Genomic DNA, 19,198 nt, shown 5'->3' on the forward strand with positions numbered 1-19,198 from the left:
CAGCCAACTGTAGAGATGATAGAGATGGATATCTTGAACTGAGATATGTACTGCTAACAAAAAGATCAAGTTTGTAGTGTGAGCCCAACCTGATTGCTCCTAAATGAAAACATCAAAACTCTCTGGAGAAATTTAATGAAGTTCAGAGTATCCACAATATTATATTCACAATATCCAGGATACTGCCTTTCTTCTCTTGCACTTTCCCATTCATGTTACTTTGTTATTTCTTCTGTTTCTGCAATTAATTAAAGTAAAACTTTTAAAGCAAAACAAAAAAAGGAAATACGATTTCTACTGAACACACATCACTTTTGCACCATCATAAAATCAAAAAATTGTAAATCAAACCAACATAAGTCGGGACTATCTGTAATTGATTTTCGGTATCATGATTCAAAATAACTATTTCCCATTTCAGTGTTCAAGTTTCACCTTCCTTGTCTATCGTGGTTTGTTCTTTGCATATTCCTTTAGTCCTTTTAAAAAAAGCATATGAGAAAATAATGTCAATTACAAAACCTATATTAACTTTTTTCCCCTAGGCAATATTGGGCCTTCTTGGTTCCAGTTTTTGTCTCTCTTTTTACCTCCACATCCTTTTATTCATTCCATACTGCAGAGCAAAAAGATTACCAGATGATACAGATGCTATACGTAGTGTTTGTAAGGAACTTGCCATATTTCTTATAACAGACATTGTTGGACTCTCTTTGCCAGGGCATGTCTGAGTGGGCAGCTTGTGTACTAGTTCTCAAGGAAACACAGTCAGTTTTGGAACTATACTTGGTCTTTTTTTTTTTTTTTTGAGACAGAGTCTCTACTTGTTGCCCAAGCTAGAGTGAGTGCCATGGCGTCAGCCTAGCTCACAGCAACCTTAAACTCCTGGGCTCAAGTGATCCTTCTGCCTCAGCCACCCGAGTAGCTGGGACTACAGGCATGCGCCACCATGCCTGGCTAATTTTTTCTACATATTTTTAGTTGGCCAATTAATTTCTTTCTATTTATAGTAGAGATGGGGTCTCGCTCTTGCTCAGGCTGGTTTCAAACTCCTGACCTTGAGCAATCCGCCCTCCTCGGCCTCCCAGAGTGCTAGGATTACAGGCGTGAGCCACCACGCCCTACCATGAATACATGTCTTCATAGGAAACATATATGTATGCATTTCTGTTGAGTATATACACAGGGATGGAATAGCTGGGTCACAGGGTATGCATATATTCCAGCTTTATTAATTACTGTCAGTTTTCCAAAGCGGTTACTCATACTCCATACTCTACCAGTAGTGTATGAGTCCAATATTCAAGAAACTTACTTTTGACTATATTCTTTTGAATTTGGTTATATTATGCAATAGAATATAAATTCATGTTAACTTTAAAGCTATGTCTTCAAAGTGGTTTTACTGTGGGGATAGGCAGCTTTTTGTTGTACATCTAGAACTTTCCTCCACTGCTTCTATGAATACTTGGTTGGAAAGGTTTGAAGTACAGTCTTAAGAGATGATGTGATTTATTTCCCAGTTTTATTATTCATTTAACAGCTGTAATTCGAATACAGGTTTTCTGGTAGAGACAGGACACAGATGGTAATAATTACAATAATAACTATAAACTCACATTTATTAAGTACTTACTTTGTGCAGGGCCCCACACTAGGCACTTAAGTGAACCTCGGGAGCAGATGACTTTGAATCCCACAGGCAGTCACCGGCCTTCTGCATTTCTAAAAGGGAAGATATCTGTGACCTCCGGGCCAAGACCAAAGCAAATGCTGGGTAGCGGCCACTCCAGGCTAGCCCTGCCCTGAGTGCAGAGGGCACAGAGTTGGGATGGGCCGTCCCTCACTCCCTCTCCTCCAGAATCCGCCTCAGTCTTTGCCCTTCAGCTTTTACTCACCTCGAAGTCCTGGGACATCCGAATCTGCCTGGGAGAGGTCCCACCTAAGTAGCAGGAGGGGGTAGAGTCAACCGGTTAGAACCTCTCTCCTAGGTTGCGGTCCGGGAAAAGCGAGTCAGGAGTCATCAAGGCCCCTCAAACTACGTTCACACCAGTTACCTTTTCACCCTCAGCCTTTCAAACCAGCCGCCCCGGAAAGGCCAATCACAGCCCTCATTAGTGCGGCCCAATCAACTCATGTCGTCTATCGGCTGTGTTGTGGGTCCAACCTTCCTTCTGGTCCGGTCTGCTCCCTGGTGCGCAAGGGCGGAGAGGAAAAGCAAGGGATGTTGACGCCAGAAAGGCGTCATCTCGGTTGAGGGCAGCGATATGGACCCGGCGGTCTTTTCTGAGGAAAGACAGGAAAGCTACAGCGTTTCCACGTATCCTGGAAGCCTCTCTTTGCCAAGCACTTAGGAGGTTTCCTATGGGGCCCCTGGCTCCGCTCCCGGAGGCTGTGCTCGGGGAGGCCCGGTCCCAGTGGACGCGGGAAAGAAGGCAGGGGGGGCCGTGAGCTTCGCGGACGTGGCCGTGTACTTCTCTCCGGAGGAGTGGGGGTGTCTGCGGCCCGCGCAGAGGGCCCTGTACCGGGACGTGATGCGGGAGACCTACGGCCACCTGGGCGCGCTCGGTGAGGCCCCGCAATCCGGCCAGGACCCCCAGTGATATTCGGAATTGCTGTCCCCAGGAGCGGGTGGGCTGGAAGTGGGGCACTGGCACTGGGGAAGCAGCCTCGTCCTCCCCTCCTGTATTTTCAGCCGAGCCCAGTGTTTCTCCTTCGCAGGCTTTTCAGGCCCCAAACCCACTTTTGTCTCTTGGGTGGAAGGAAAGGTAAAGGTGTGGAGCCCGAAGCCCAGGATCCAGCGGGTGAGAGCTGCACGGGAAAGGTAGCATGTACTTCATTTGAAACCCTAGTATGTCCCACAGAGCAGAGAATATAGTTTGTACCCACCACAGCACAGACATCCAAATAAATAGTACCGGTTGTTTCTGCGCCAAACAAACAAACAACAACAAAACCCCTAGTATATGGCCTTGGAGAAACCTCTACCCCCAACCCACAACTCACTGACCCCTCCAGAGTCCCATCGTGGCTCCCTGCACCTTATCTCATTGCAAAATAGCCCAAGAGAACAGCAAAATTTGGACCTATAGAGGCAATTAATCATCCTGGAAAAACTCAGTTGAACACAAAATAGAGCTTGAGCTTCCCAGGAAGTAAAGGGGAAAGAGAAAATATATGTAATTTGATTTTTCTTGTGATAAAATGAAGACAAATCTTTCTCTTGGAATCTAATTATGTGGATCACAGTATAGAGTAGATAATGTCATTCATCAGATTTTAAAATGAAGACAAAATGTTTTTCCTGCAGCCATGTCATAATAAATGTTCCTGGAAGTCTTCCCATGGAACCTAGTGTGCAGTCCAAGCATAGACGTTTTGGTGATGGCCTTGAATGGCATCAAAGGTCATTTAATGGCTCTTTTGCAAAAAAGATCCCACGCAAGTTCAGGACTATAAGCTCCATGAGGGCTGGGACCATCACTGTTCTCAATATCTGACTTAACTAGGTGCTCAATATTGTTAACTCCTCTTCTGTTATCTCCATTGTTCAGGCCTTCCTGTGTTAACCTCCAGATGGTGGAATTTGCTTTTACTCCAGGTTAGCTTTCAGGGCTTAATGAGGCCTGTGTTCCCAGGGGACCTCATTCTCAGCCATTCATGCTGTCTTCCAAGGCAGGACATAGTTTGGAACACACTGCTAAGTTTCAGGTTTTATCTTTTTCCCTGTCTCGGGATTCGGGGATGGGAATGAGGAGAAAGAAAGGCAGAACAGGCCGGGAGTGTGGCTCATACCTGTAATCCTAGCACTCTGGGAGGCCGAGGCGGGCAGATTGCTCGAGGTCAGGAGTTCGAAACCAGCCTGAGCAAGAGCGAGACTCTGTCTCTACTATAAATAGAAATAAATTAATTGGCCAACTAATATATATAGAAAAAGTTAGCTGGGCATGGTGGCGCACGCATGTAGTCCCAGCTACTCGGGAGGCTGAGGTAGCAGGATTGCTTGAGCCCAGGAGTTTGAGGTTGCTGTGAGCTAGGCTGACACCACGGTACTCACTCTAGCCTGGGCAACAAAGCGAGACTCTGTCTCCAAAAAAAAAGGCAGAACAAGAGTGCAAAACAAAAAGTGGAACTTGAAGAAATGTCTCTCAAGGATTGGTTGCCAGCCAACATGCCACCTGTCTCCAGTCTCAAAGCTGCCTGGCCAGAGCTTGCAGGAACCCAAGGCAAAGTCTCATCAAATCTTGGCTCAAGGACACTCTTAACCCCCAGACCACCCTACTTTTGCCCAGACTGTGGCTGCAACTTCTGCTACCCTTCCCTCCTGGCCAGCCACCAGCGGGTCCACTGTGGGCACTGGCCCTTTCCCTGTGACCAGTGCCAGGCCTGTTTCTCCCAGCACAAGTACCTGCTCTAGCATCAGTTCATCCACACAGGTGAAAAGCCCTACCCCTGTCCCCACTGTGGGTGCCACTTCTGCCAGAGGGGTTCCCAGGCCATCCACAGGCAGGCTCACACTGGGGAGAAGCCCTACCTATGCCCAGAGTGCAAGAGTCACTTTACTTACCCCTACCTGCTGGTCCTTCACCAGCGCAAGCACACAGGTGAGAAGCCCTGCAGCTGTCCCAACTGCGGCCTCCATTTCGCCTACACCTCCCTGCTGGCCATCCACAGGTGTGCACAGACAGGTGAGAGGCCCTACCCCTGCCCTGACTGTGGCCTCCGCTTTACCTACTCTTCTCTCCTCATCAGTCACCGGCACATTCACTCGGACAGCCGGCCCTTCCCTTGCCCTGAATGTGGGAAAGGCTTCAAGCGTAAGTATGCCCTGGAAGCCCATCAGTGGATCCACCGCTCTGGTAGCAAGAGGCTGAGTTGGCAGCAGGCTGCAGGAGGGTTTTCAGAAAGCCAATCCCAGTTTTGGGAGGCCAGGATCCCCCAGTTCATTTCCAGTACTTTCCAGATATATTTCAAGAATGTGGGTGATTGGAGCTCACCCAAGCTGATCAGAGTTTAGTAAGGAAAAGGCAAAGTTTATGCATGTGGGGGATAAGGAGAGGAAGTTCTGTGTTAGGAAAAAAGCAGAGGTCATAGGCACAGAGAAGGTCTGTGGGCAGGAGGAGGCAGGCATCTGAAAAGCTGCCTGAGGGCTGATCCCATTTTCTGAGGCTCCTGCTCCCAGAGCCCCTTGTTTTATGCCCCACTTGGGGTTATTTCACTGAAAACCATTTGCCTAGCTGGCTCTTCCTTCTGGAGTATTCTCTCCCTTAGAGCACTGTCCTTTTTGGCCAGTGTCTCTCCTGCTTCTCCAAGATGGGGTACCCCAGATGCAAGTGCATATTAAAGAAGCCTGCACTGACTCTGGATCCCTCAGAATATAGGGCACACCATGGGCCTGTCCCCATGGGAGGAAGCTCATCCCAGGATTCTGTCTGTTATCCATTGCAGGTGAAACATCGGGCAAGGAGACACATGTGATGTCAAGCCATTGTTGGCATTTTTTGGTCTAGAGGTGGCCATAGACAATGGCTTCAGGTGGGGAAATGTCCTGCTTCACTTTCACTCTGTACATGGTATACAAAATAACAAACCTAATGAACTTTAGAATTGGTCCATCCCTTCACTGTATGAATTAGTGATTGTAGCGTTTTCTTCCTCTCAGATATTTGCTTGTTCTCTAGTTTTGAATAAAGATGTATTCTTGGGCGTATAGCAGCTGAAATTACAATGCTAGAGACTTCTTTTTTTTTTTTTAAAGAAAGAATAAATTACTTTTTATTAGAGTTGAAATCAAGGCATGGTCTTTCCAGTCTAATTCTTACTGTAAATAGCAACAGTTAAGGAAGGTCTTTCTGGCTCATTTAGATCTATTAGATCCATTATTGTTAATAAACAAAGAGGTGGGTGGAACTAAGCATGTCTGCATGCCAGGACTGGTGCTGAGTGATATCTCAAATATCTCTTTTAACCAAAAGACTGCTTCTCTGAATCCCTGGGTTCCAAAGATGATTATTAATGGGAACTGGGTGTTATTTTTACTTCACCACATAGCCCCTCCTGAACTGGCAGACCTGGCAGATTCCAGGCTTAGCTCAGTCCCCACTAACTATGTGGCTTTTAGCATATGATTCAACATTTCTGAGCCTTAATTGTTTCATTTAAAAAATAAGACTAATGGTGACTTCACAGGGTTGTCAGAGATAATATGTGACACATGTAAAGGCACCTAGCATGTCTTTATAGTTTGAAGAGCAAATGACTGATCTTCCCTCCCTCAATATTTTTTTTTTTTTTTTTTGAGACAGAGTCTCGCTTGTTGACCAGGCTGGAGTGAGTGCCGTGGAATCAGCCTAGCTCACAGCAACCTCAAACTCCTGGGCTCAAGCGATCCTCCTGCCTCAGCCTCCCGAGTAGTTGGGACTACAGCCATGCGCCACCATGCCCAGCTAATTTTTTCTATATATATTAGTTGGCGAATTAATTTCTTTCTCTTTATAGTAGAGACGGGGTCTTGCTCTTGCTCAGGCTGGTTTCGAACTCCTGACCTGGAGCAATCCGCCCATCTCAGCCTCCCAGAGTGCTAGGATTACAGGCGTGAGCCACCGCACCTGGCCTAAGGACTCCTTTTATAAGAAAAATCTGTCTTTCGGCCGGGCGCTGTGGCTCACGCCTGTAATCCTAGCTCTCTGGGAGGCCGAGGCGGGCGGATTGCTCAAGGTCAGGAGTTCAAAACCAGCCTGAGCAAGAGCGAGACCCTGTCTCTACTATAAACAGAAAGAAATTAATTGGCCAACTAATATATATAGAAAAAATTAGCCGGGCATGGTGGCACATGCCTGTAGTCCCAGCTACTCGGGAGGCTGAGGCAGCAGAATCGCTTGAGCCCAGGAGTTTGAGGTTGCTGTGAGCTAGGCTGATGCCATGGCACTCACTCTAGCCTGGGTAACAAAGTGAGACTCTGTCTCAAAAAAAAAAAAATTCCAAACATTCAAGAATTGAAAGAATTTTACAGTAAAGACTCATACACTCATCACCTAAGTGATTAACATTTTTCTATTGCCATGCTTTTTACATGGTAACCCAACTATCCATCCCTGTATCCATTTTATTCTTTCTTTTCTTTTCCTTTTCATTTCGTTTCAAGACAGAGTCTCACTCTGCCGCCCACTGGCCTCATTATAGCTCACTGCAACCTCAAACTCCTGGGCTCAATTGATCCTCCTGCCTCAGCCTCCTTGGTAGCTGGGACTACAGGCACACACCACCATGCCTCGCTAATTTTTTGTTGGCTAATTTTTTCTATTTTTAGTTGCCTAGCTAGTTTTTTCTATTTTTAATAGAGACAGGGACTCACTCTTGCTCAGGCTGGTCTCGAACTCCTGAGCTCAAGCGATCCTCCAGCCTCAGCCTCCCAGAGTGCTAGGATTACAGGCATGAGCCACTGCACCTGGCCCGATCAAGAGTCTTGAACAAACATTTACAATTTGATGGGCAATAAAACAATTTGAAAGCAAAGCATCTGTGTATTTTTATAATGAATGGCAGGAAAAACAACATGATATCAGCCATTTATGATGGAACAGTTTTAGTCTTACTTGAAAGTTTGTTTCAATCTGATTAGTTAACCAAATTTATTGTTTAGCTCCATCTTCTTAAGTCTTCTCCATCCTTAATCCAGAGAAGTGATTTAGAACATAGTACCTGAAGGAACAAAAGTATTTTTTGGTTCAGATGAAATGCTTTATAGTATTTTATTTATAGTTAATACTCTATTTAAAAGGAGAATCAAAAGAAGACCCACATATGGCCAACAGGTACCTGAAAAAATGCTCAATATCGCTAATCATCAGAGAATACAAATCAAAACCACATGAGAGGCCAGGCGCGGTGGCTCACGCCTGTAATCCTAGCTCTCTGGGAGGCCCAGGCGAGAGGATTGTTCAAGGTCAGGAGTTTGAAACCAGCCTGAGCAACAGTGAGACCTCGTCTCTACTAAAAATAGAAAGAAATTAATTGGCCAATTAAAAATACATAGAGAAAAAATTAGCTGGGCACAGTGGTGCATACCCTGTAGTCCCAGCTACTTGGGATGCTGAGGCAGAAGGATCGCTTGAGCCTGGGAGTTTGAGGTTGCTGTGAACTAGGCTGATGCCATGGCACTCTAGTCTGGGCAACAGAGTGAGACTCTGTCTCAAAAAAATAAAAAATAAAAAACCACATGAGATAACCATTTTACTCCAGTTAGAATGGCTGTGATTAAAAATCCAAAAAAATAACAGATGCTGTCAAGGATTTGGAGAAAAGAGAACTCATATACTGTTGGTGGAAATGTAAATTAGCACAGCCACTATGGAGAACAGTATGGAGATTTTTCAAAAAACTGAAAATAGAACTACCATAGTATCCAGGAATTCCAGTACTGGGTATTTATGCAAAGAAGAAACCAGTATATCAAAAAGATATCTGCAGCCCCACGTTATTGCAGTGCCATTCACAATAACAAGGATATGGAATCAACCTAAGTGTTTATCAGTGGACAAATGGATAAAGAAAATGTTGTATTTATACACAATGGAATGCTATTCAGCCATAAAAAAAAACAGTGAAATCATGTCTGTAGCAACATGGATGGAAATGGAGGTCATCTTGTTAAGTGAACTAAGCCAGACACAGAAAGACAAATATCACATGTCCTCACTCAGGGAGCTAAAATTTATTTCATGGAGGTGGAGTAGGATTATAGATACCAGAGACTAAGAAGAGTGTTGTGGGAGAGGGGGAGGGAATGAAGAGAAGTTGGTTAATGGGTACAAACATACAGTTAGATGGAAGGAATAAGTTCTAAAGTTTGACAGAAGAATTGGGTGAGTGTAGTTAACATTTTGCATACTTACGAGATAGCTAGAAGAGAGGATTTGAAATGTTTCCAACACAAGAAAATATTTGAAGTGATGGATACCCTTAAGACCCTGACTTGATCATTACACATTCTATGCATATACTATGCATGTAACAAAATGTCATATGTACCCCATAAATATGTACAAATATGTATCAATAAAATGTTTCAAAATTTTTTAAAAAATAGAAAGGGACTTATTTCTGAGGGTATATATTTCCTTACCCTATTTCTGCATTATTTACCACAGTGAGGGCAGTAAGGCACTTCCAGGACTCAAAGTTATACAATAAGTATATAGTTGTTAAGAGGTAAGATCAGCAGAAATCAGACTAAAAGCCAGAAAGTATTCTTGGTGAAAACAGCAAGAGTAGGCCAGAAAATATAAAGAAATCTTAACTGAAAAGGCGCTAGCGTTATTAACAATGAGTAACATTATTGAGCAAAAAGGGGAGGCTTGGCCTGTGCTATGGCAGTCAGGAGAGCCAAGCAAGGAGTGGCCCCAGGACCAGGCTGACAGCAGAGACCTGGCAGGCCTTGTTTGTTCTCTCCAGCCACCAGCCCCATAGCAAACAGTGTTCTGGTGTCCTGCATGATTGCAGGAATATTCCAAATGTGGGGATGAAGGCATATGATACATATAGCCCAATGCTACCAGCTATTAAGATGATCCATCTTGACTAAAAAGTAAAGAGGAAGATGTTGAATCTAGGAAGCGGAGGATACAACCCAGGACAACAGGAAGCGGGGACCCTGGAAGACAGCCAAGGCCCAGTCCAGTTTGGAGAGGGGTCTGAGGGCTCCAGGAGGGAGCTTTCCCAGGGAAAAAAATTAGGATTTAACAATTGATGCTATCCTTGGTACTTTGAAACAACTTAAAGCAGAAATGGGCTGGACCTATAGGCTCACACCTATAATCCTAGCACTTTGGAAGGCTGAGGCAGGAGGATCACTTAACGCCACTTAAGTTCAAGACTAGCCTGCACAATAGCAAGACCCCATCTTTACAAAGAATACAAAAATTAGCCAAGCATGGTGGCATATCCCTGTAGGCCCAGCTTCTTGGGATGCTGAGGTGGGAGGATTGGTTGAGCCCAGGAGTTGGAGGCTGCCATGAGCTAAGATTATGCCACACTGCACTCCAGCCTGGGCAACAGCAAGACTGTCTATTAAAAAAATTAAAATTAAAAAATAAAATAAAGGCTGGGTGCAGTGGCTCACACCTGTAATCCTAGCACTCTAGGAGGCTGATGTGAGAGGATCACTTGAGTTCAGGAGTTCGAGACCAGCCTGAGCAAGAGCGAGACCCCCATCTCTACCAAAAATAGAAAGAAATTAGCTGGACAACTAAAAATATATAGAAAAAATTAGCCAGGCATGGTGGTGCATGCCTGTAGTCCAAGCTACTCGGGAGGCTGAGGCAGCAGGATCACTAGAGCCCAGGAGTTTGAGGTTGCTGTGAGCTAGGCTGACGCCACAGCACTCTAGCCCCGGCAAAAGAGTGAGACTCTGATTCAAAAAAATCAAACAAATAAACAAACAAACAAACAAACCTATGTACATTAGTTTGGCAAAAATTACAACGTGATTTAAAATTTCCCCATTCTGAATCTATCCTCACTAAGCACGTTCCTTAGCCTTGCAGCTCAGGTCCAGAGACTGAGCGAGCGGAGCCGCGGATGCCAGGGGCAGGGTGGGCCACAGCTACGCTCCTAACTGTAAACACGCACCTGGTTCCTACCTCGTCTCCCGGGTTTGCCAGGTTGTGTGCGTCTTCTCGCAAGGGATGGGGACCAGATTCCAGATCTCGTCGTCGGTAGAAACGGTGGGAGACTAGCGGGGACACAATCCGAGGCACCCTAGAGCCCGAGGCCCTCGTCGCGTTCCAGTCTGTCAACAGAGGATTCAGGTTCACCGGCCACTTCAAATGCCCCGCCAGTCGGGGACCAATCACGACCAGCGTTTTCCTGCGGTTGAGTCCAATCATAGGCCGCTATGTCTCGCGGCCAAAGAGAGGTACTTGAAGCTGCGGCCCGTCCATCTTTCTTAAAGGCAAGAGACTCCGTCTTCCACTTCCCAGACGGTCCGCATCCCCCACTAAAGAAAGCGCCCGACGCGGCCATTGTGTTTAGGGGCAAGTGGGACAATGAGGCCAGAGAAGCCAGAGAGCGCCATATTTGATATGCCCAAGTAGTGGCGCTCTTACAAGCAACCAGTGACAATGAAGCCAGGTTGTCGCCATATTTTCTGAAGGCACCTTCCGGGTCCCTTAACCCGGGTGTCTATGTCCAAGCGGCCATGAAGTGAATAAACACTAAGGAGTTTCGTTTGTCCCTATCAGAATCCCCGAATCCCTAGCTGCTCGTCCCTGCTACTTCGGTTCCCTCGACTGCATTCGGACGCCAAGGCTGGGCGGGGCCCGGGCCTGGCAACCCTTCCTGTGGACGACGAAAGCTGAGGCCGGGAGCGGGGAGGCGGTGGTCCCAGGGACCAGGCGGCCGCTGCTCGCGGCTGGAAGGTCCCATGGCGCCACCCCCAGCCCCACTTCTGGCGCCGAGACCCGGGGAGACCGGGCCTGGTTGCAGGAAGCCTGGGGCCGTGAGATTCGCGGACGTGGCCGTGTACTTCTCTCCGGAGGAGTGGGGGTGTCTGCGGCCCGCGCAGAGGGCCCTTTACCGGGACGTGATGCGGGAGACCTACGGCCACCTGGGCGCACTCGGTGAGGCCCCGGGTCAGAACCCCTGTCCTCCTTTACCGGGGTTCACAGGGGAGCTGATAGAGAGTGAAGGACCGAGAGGATTGTGAGCCCTAATCCCGCACTATTCCACGAACAGCAACCGCCACCTGCCATTCCCAAGGCTTCAGGTACCCCCTTGGGAGTGTTTTCATCCCACATCCGCTTCATTCAGGCAGGAGCACTGCACCGGGTCCGGACTGAGTATGAATTCTGAGGAGGTGCCCTCACCCAGGCAGGGGGATGCCATCTTCCCAGGATAGCCTCTCAGGCCAGCACTGTGATCCCTGTTCTCTCCCAGGATTCCCGGGCCCCAAACCAGCCCTCATCTCTTGGATGGAACAGGAGAGCGAGGCTTGGAGCCCCGCCGCCCAGGATCCTGAGGAGGGGGAGAGCCTGGGAGGAGCTCGGAGAGGTGAGGGATTGCCCCAGGTCTTCCCCCACTGGGTTCTCACGGCTTCCTGTCTACCAAAGTTTTCTTTGAGGCCCTCACTTCCAGCATCAGCATCCTTAAAGAAATCAAAGAGCCAACCTGTGTTGGATACTAGAGGAGTAAAGAAGGCAGACCTGTTTCAAAGTTTTCAAAACGTGGGACAGTAGTCAAATTGAGACCAGAGTGGGAGATCCTTAGGTCTCTAGGTCCCTCTCATTCTCCCTCTTTCAGGAAGAACTAACCCCCCTACGAGTGGAAGTGCTTTCAGCTCTGCCTTTCACAATCCTCCAGCCAGGCAAAGTCCTACCAGAGAAAATGCGCAGTGATTGACAGTTTGGCTGTCCTCCCCTCACCACCCTCTGCGGGAGTGATCTTGAGCAACTGTCTCCTCATCTGTAAAGCAGTCGTACCCTACAAACAGTGGAGAAGCTACACTACTAATAGCTACTGCTTACTGAGAATTTACTCAGTGCTTAATATACATCTACTCTGCTAATCCTCCCAACGACCCTGTGAAGTCAGATAACCATTATTATTCCCATTGGACACATAAGGAACCAAGGCCCAGCTAAGTCACACTTAAGAGATTTGAATGCTGTTCACCTTCCTCCAGAGTCTGGGTGTTAAACACTGGGCAGGACTTTTCTGGCACTACCTTAAGTAAAAAGCACCCCATAACCTGAGACAGTCTGTGCAAAAGTATTTTAAAATGTAACTTAATTCCTGTTTCCCAGGAGACACCCCAAACAAGAAGGAAAAGGAACCCAAGGAAGGGCCAAGAGCTGAAGGACCTAGAAAGACCCCGGGAAAGGAGCAGCCTGAGGAGCAGGTTAAACACAACCCTGAGTGTTCTGTCAGCGGGGCTTCGGCAAGAGCACAGCCACCCACAAAAGCTGCCTGGGACCAGATCGGAGGCGCGCAGCCCACTGTCTCCATGCCTAGCATGGATACCCAGGCCAGCCAGCGGCGACACGTGTGTGCAGACTGCGGCCGCCGCTTCACCTACCCCTCGCTGCTGGTCAGTCACCGGCGCATGCACTCCGGTGAGCGACCCTTCCCCTGTCCCGAGTGCGGCATGCGCTTCAAGAGGAAGTTCGCTGTGGAAGCGCACCAATGGATCCACCGCTCCTGCTCTGGGGGGCGGCGGGGCCGGAGGCCTGGGATCCGGGCTGTGCCTCGGGCCCCAGTCCGAGGTGACCGGGACCCACCTGTGCTGTTCCGGCACTACCCGGACATCTTTGAGGAGTGCGGCTGAGCGTCTCAACGCGCTGGAGTTGAGCCTGACCTTGGCGCTAAGGACGGACTGACTGAGCCCTCAGGTAGGCTCCTGAGTCAGGGACCTGGGGACTGAAATGCTTCCCTTGAGCTTTCCGCAAGGATCCCTCAAGTTTCCAACTTGTAAAAAGAGAAGTGCCTGTAAAGATTCCAATAGATTAAACTTGCTGCCCTCTCCCCAGTCTTTTGTAAAAAAAAATGAAGAGAGTGAGACACTGGACTTTTCTCAAGTGTTATCTCAGTAGCAGGTGCAACAGAGATCTTTCCATCGACTCAGGAAACATCCATTTCTCCCTAATCTACTTCAGAGGCAAATGCTGGGGGACTAAGGCTTGGGGAGGGGGCCCAGATGGAGGATGTGGTCAAGCCCTGGCTACTGTCACCAGCAGGCAGCCCATGGTGTATGGGGTGGGTGGGAAGAGTACAGAGGCACACGGCAAAGTCTAGTCTCTGCAGCTGGTCTCCAGGCACAGCTGGTGGGTCGCATGCCCTCCCTGAGCCTCAGTTCCCTCATCTGTAAAATGAGGATTAATAATATCTACCTCAAAGGGTTACTGTGAAGACTGAAATTTTAACAAGATAATATGTATGACATAGTAAATGTGCAATAAACATTTGTTGAAAGAATGACTTATTGTTGTCACCGTACACTTTAGAGGGTCAGGAGGCAGGATGTGGCTGTCAATTACCATGTTTTGCAGATAAGTAAACTGAAGCTCAGAGATGAAGTGACACTCTCCAAGTTTCCCTGTTATATGGCTGCAAGGCTGGAAACCGACACAAAGCCCAGATATCTCTACCGCTTCCTCTGAGAAGTCAGATCTGGGCAGAAACACAGGAGGAGCTCAGGATGCAGGACCCATCCCAGCCTGGGTCGGGGAGTCCAAGTGGGAAATGGAGACCCCGTCTTCACTCAGCGCAGGCAGCATTGTCACTGTGTGTTGAGTGCCTTCTGTTGAAGGGACTGTGCCAGGTGATAAGAATTCTGAGATGAGGAAAGCTGACCCCATTCATTTATTCATTCATTCAGCAAACCCCATCTGCAATAAACATTTGTGGAAGAGTGACTTACTGTTAACGTTGTACGCTTTAGAAAGAGCAAAGAGTCCTGCTCAGGAGGCAGGGTATCATGATCACGTTTTGCGGACCTCTGCGGGTTTTTGTGCTGAGCTCTGTGGACACAGCTGACTCAGGTCTCACATTCCATGTGGGAAACGAGTGATTGGCCCTGTGACAGAGGAAGCACAGAGACGCCACCTAACCTGGCCTGGTGGGTGATATGGCAGGAAGCGCTGCTTGGAGAAGGCCGAGGTGGGGGATCGTTTGAGCTCAGGAGTTTGAGACCAGCCTGAGCAAGAGTGAAACCCCATGTCTACTAAAAATGGAAAGAAATTAGCTGGACAACTAAAAATATATAGAAAAATTTAGCCGGGCTCAGTGGCGCATGCCTGTAGTCCCAGCTACTCGGGAGGCTGAGGCAGGAGGATCGCTGGAGCCCAGGAGTTTGAGGTTGCTGTGAGCTAGGCTGACGCCACCTAGCCCAGGCAACAGAATGAGACTCTGACTCAAAAAAAAAAAAAAAAAAAAAGAATGGCAGACAGATGCTGCTGAGACAAGGGCATCAAATCTGGTGCCATGGGTCTCAGAAGAGGAGCTTGAGGTTTATCCTGTAGGCATTGAGGAGCCATAGAAAATTCTTGAGCATGAGCAGGGCTATTTGATAGGTATTGTCAGAAGATATTTTTGCAAAGCAGTGTGGAGTGTGACCTGTGGGAGGAGACTAGACACTAGAGATCTATGGGGCATCTGTTCCCAGGTGGAGGTCATCAAGAACTGGGACCCAGGGTGGTGACCTTGGAATTAGGAGGAAGGGTACTCATGAGAGGCTTCTGCCGTTGAATCTGCATGGCTCAGTGACTGACAATGCAAGCTGTGAGCAAGTAAGCCCCAGAGGTTTCAGACATGAAGAGCTGGAGAGAGAAGGCACTGGCAGGGAGAGAGGAGAACCAGGCTCTGTGTGTCAAGCATGGAGCTGCCTGGATCGGCACTAGTGCCGTATTCTAGGTGCTGTTCTGTGTGCCAGGATATAGCAGGAAAAACAGATATGGGAACTCTCTTGGAGCTTACCTTCTAGTGGGGAGAGACAAGGGCTAAACCAGAGCATGAATAAAGCAAGCTCCTGTAATTGCAAATAATAAGCATCAGAGAGGAGCTAAAACAGAGCAATGTGCTGAGACATTGCAGATGGATGCTTAGGCTAGGCCATGGTGAGGAGGAGACATTTGAGCTGAGATCCAAATGACAAGGGGCCAGGGAGAAACGGGGTGGGGGGTGTGGGAGTGGGGAGTGCAGGTTTCAGAGGCTGGGGAGGTTGGGGCCGGGGGAGCGTAGCAGATAGAGGTGTTTCCAAACATAGGGAACAGCAGGTGGGATGCTCTGAGCCAGGGAGGAGTACAGGGTGAGGTGCAGGAAGGACACTGGCTGGACTGCTGCATTTGGGTGAAGACTGACAGACGGGCTTGGAGAGTGGAGGGGCAGGCCACAGAGGCTTTGGCTTGTCATGATGTGAAGTTTGGATTGGATTCTCAATATATTGGGAAGCCACTGGGTTGTTTTTGTCTTTGTTTTGTGGTAAAATACATATAATGTAAAATTTACCATTTAAACCATTTTTAAGTATACAGTTCTGTGGTGTTAAGTATATTCACATTGTCCTGCAACCATCAATCATCTCCAGAGCTTTTTTTTTAGTTTTTTCATTTTTAGTGATGGGGTCTTGCCATATTGTCCAGGCTAGAGCTCAGCAGCTACTCACAGGCTCAACTGCAGCTCACTGCAGCCTTGTACTCCTGAGCTGAAGGAATCCTCCTGCCTTAACCCCCCAAGTAGCTGGGACTACATGTACATGCCACTGCACCCAGCTCCCAGAATTTTTTTATTTTCCCCAACTGAAATTCTGCACCCAGGAAACACTAACTACCTATTCCTCCCTTTCCCCAGCCCCCAGCAACCACCATTCAGAGTAGTCTACTACTTAGAGTAGTTGACCACTCTAGGGACCTCATGTAAACTTTACTACCTTAAGCAGTGTAAAGGTGATCTGATTTGCATTAAAAAAATAGGCTGGGTGCGGTGGCTCACGCCTGTAATCCTAGCTCTCTGGGAGGCCGAGGCGGGCGGATTGCTCGAGGTCAGGAGTTCGAAAAAAAATAAACCCACTCTGGCTGCTGTGAGAATGGACTGCAGTGGGGCAAGTAGAGAAAGAGTGGCAGAAGAGCAGAGGTAAATGCCGGAAGTTGAACAGGCAGGGCCCGTTCTGTTCATTGGCTGAGGGCATCAGAGGAGCCTAGGAGGATAGCTGGGTTTTTGTCTGAGTGAGGAGGATGATGGGGGAGCCAGTTCTGGGGTGATGGCATTTAGAGTTGAAGGGAGCTCTTGGAGCTAATTCCATGTTTTAAGCAGGCTTTGGGAAGCACTGGATGAACAGGCTTCTTTATCGAAGACTGCCCAGCACCTTAATGCACTAAAAAGGACTCTCCAAGGGGCTTAAATCAAGGGCATGAGCAAGAGCAGCCCTCCAGTAAGACCTGGTACAGGGGGCCTTTTGTGATGCTTCTGTCACCCTCCTTCCTGGGATATTTCCCATACCTCCTCAATACCCGAATAACCCGAATAACCACCCCCCATTACATGACCTCTAAACATAACCTTCTTATTTATTTTGCAATACTTATCATATCCCATCATCTAAATTTTTTATCTCTACATTTATAAGACAGTGTGGAATGGAATTGCATACATGGCCATAAGCAGCTCTTCTAACCACCTGTATCTCTGCTTCTTGTACTACCCCATGTTAAAACTCCATCTTGGTAACATGGCCGAAAACCCCACTTCTCTCTAATTGCTGAAATTTTGGCTTCAATAATTTGAGGCATTCCACCACGGCTTCTGGAGTCAGACTGCCTGGGTTTGAATCCTGGTAACTTACTAGCTGTGTGGCCCGGAGCAAGGTAACGTCTCTGGGCCTTAGCTTCCTGATCCATAGGAGAATCTATCTCTGAAGTTTTGTGTGGGTTAAATGAGTTAATAGGCCAGAGCACTTAAAACAGAGTCAAACTACCTAGGAAGTGATCCATCAAGGTAAACTAATACTCATCTTTTTAGTCATGTCACAGCATCGACTGCAGTTCTTGTATGGTTTCAAGAGCTTGGGATTGGGAAATCTGAAGCATAAAGTGGAGCATTAACACAAAGAGTCCTGTCATCTAGTAACACAGGAAATTTTTTTATACAATCATAACTTATTTTTACTTCTTGAGACAGGGTATCGCTCTGTTGCCCCCGGTAGAGTCTAGTGGTGTCATCATAGCTCACTGCAGCCTCAAACTCCTGGGCTCAAGAGATCCTCCTGCCTCAGCCTCCCAAATATCAGGCTAGCTTTTGTGTTTTTTGTAGAGACAGGGTCTTGCTCTGTCACCTGGGCTGGAGTGCAGTGGTGTCATCATAGCTCATGCAACCTCAAATTCCTGGGCTCAAGCAATTCTCTTGCCACAGTCTCCCAGGTAGCTAGGACTACAGGCGCGCACCGCACGCATGGTTAATTTTTCTATTTTTTTGTGTAGATGGGGGTCTCCCTCTTGCTTAGGCTGGTCTCGAACTCCCGGCCTCAGGCGATCCTCCCACATCAGCCTCTCACAGTGCTAAGATTACAGCCTTGAGCTGCCATGCCTGGCTAACTTTTTTTTTTTTTAATTTTTAAATCATAACTTAATAAATTAAAAATCGAGTTCGCTTTCACGTGGTCGGCAGGGGTCAGCAAATTCGAAGTGTTCACATTGCTTTTCTGGAACAGGCCTGGAGGGGGCGCTGCGAGGCAGTGGAAAAGGCTTGCGTGTTGGACTCTGAAGACCTGGACTCACTGACCAGCTGTCCGACCTTGGGTAACGAATGGGCTTCGGTTCTCTCTTCTGCAAAATGACTGGGAACTCTAAGTAACTGAACTCTGAGGCACAGGGTCCTGTGTTAAAGAGCTCGTGTGTGGAAATACCATAGTTGGCTAGACTATCTCTGGAAGAATAGTTAAGAAACTGTTAATAGAGGAATAAGGTGGGAGGAGACGTCACTAAATATTCTTCCATACCTTGTAAATGAAAAAAAATTGTTTTGATAAATGAACGAGTTTGCCAAAATTATATATTTTTAAAGACTCAGTCACTGAATGGGGCTTCTTATGCGATTGGGAGGCAGACGTCAGGCCCGCAGTCCCTCGGGAACCGGGCTCTGTTCCCCTCTCCTAAAGTCCTCACCGCCGCCCGCGGGAGCCTCGCCCTGTCCCGCCCGGCCTGAGCTCGGACGCCGACGCGGCCACGGCCATCTTAACTATGGGCAGGGCGCCGCCAAGGCCGCTTGAGATGAACAGCCAGAGACAACTCGAGGGTGAATGAACCAGGTCTCCAACACTAGGTCGACATTCAAGCTGTTAAAAGTCTTTCAAGCATGAAAAGAGGCCAGAGTGTTGCCATCTTTTCTGAGGGCGCTATTGTTTTCTTGGCCCCCAGAACCACCGAGTTTGTGGAACTGGCTGTTTCTCGCTGTCCTAGAAGCGGAGCCACCCAAAGCTACTTCCTATCTCCGAGGCCCTGCGAATCCCCCCACGCCACCCAAAGCCGAATCCCCAGCGTCCTTCCTTGGAACGGAGGAGCCAGTGGCTTCACCCCTGGCCCTCCTCCGGGCTCCCTGTGCTTGTACCTGGGAAGGCTGGCGGGACCCAGAAGGGGCAAGAGCCCGAGGGCTGAGAGCTTCGCGGACCTGGCTGTGCGCTTCTCCCTGGAGCAGTGGGGGTGTCTGCGGCACA

General features: G+C 48.1%; 2 protein-coding genes and 1 long non-coding RNA gene across 7 annotated transcripts; 2 read left to right on the top strand and 1 right to left on the bottom strand.

Annotated features, from left to right (window-relative positions):
• Positions 1–124: 124 nt before the first annotated feature.
• On the bottom strand, positions 125–10,941 carry LOC105871079 (uncharacterized). Of its 4 annotated transcripts, XR_012913534.1 has the most exons (7): positions 10,641–10,941; positions 10,291–10,408; positions 7,596–7,701; positions 2,058–2,191; positions 1,899–1,942; positions 1,637–1,725; positions 125–238 (listed from the first exon to the last, which is right to left on the bottom strand). It is a non-coding gene; the product is annotated as an uncharacterized LOC105871079 (long non-coding RNA). The 4 variants fall into 4 exon arrangements; XR_012913535.1 differs by lacking the exon at positions 10,291–10,408; XR_012913537.1 differs by lacking the exon at positions 2,058–2,191.
• ZNF785 (zinc finger protein 785) lies at positions 2,112–6,266 on the top strand. The gene is given in 9 exon segments (XM_020281444.2): positions 2,112–2,439; positions 2,442–2,568; positions 2,722–2,778; positions 2,781–2,810; positions 3,742–3,766; positions 4,102–4,173; positions 4,209–4,260; positions 4,262–4,906; positions 4,909–6,266. Coding segments are annotated over 9 exon segments (1,161 nt in total). The 5' UTR covers positions 2,112–2,364; the 3' UTR covers positions 4,987–6,266.
• Positions 10,942–11,161: 220 nt separating the features above from the next.
• On the top strand, positions 11,162–13,968 carry ZNF688 (zinc finger protein 688). 2 transcript variants are annotated; one of them, XM_012764221.3, is made up of 3 exons: positions 11,162–11,618; positions 11,935–12,048; positions 12,801–13,968. In XM_012764221.3, the coding sequence occupies exons 1-3, from the start codon at positions 11,423–11,425 to the stop codon at positions 13,319–13,321; spliced, it is 831 nt and encodes a 276-aa protein (XP_012619675.1). In that variant the 5' UTR covers positions 11,162–11,422; the 3' UTR covers positions 13,322–13,968. The 2 variants fall into 2 exon arrangements, with proteins under 2 accessions (XP_012619675.1, XP_012619676.1); XM_012764222.3 differs by lacking the exon at positions 11,935–12,048.
• Positions 13,969–19,198: the final 5,230 nt, after the last annotated feature.

This window comes from Microcebus murinus, chromosome 19 (assembly GCF_040939455.1).
Source record: "Microcebus murinus isolate Inina chromosome 19, M.murinus_Inina_mat1.0, whole genome shotgun sequence".
NCBI lineage: Eukaryota > Metazoa > Chordata > Mammalia > Primates > Cheirogaleidae > Microcebus > Microcebus murinus.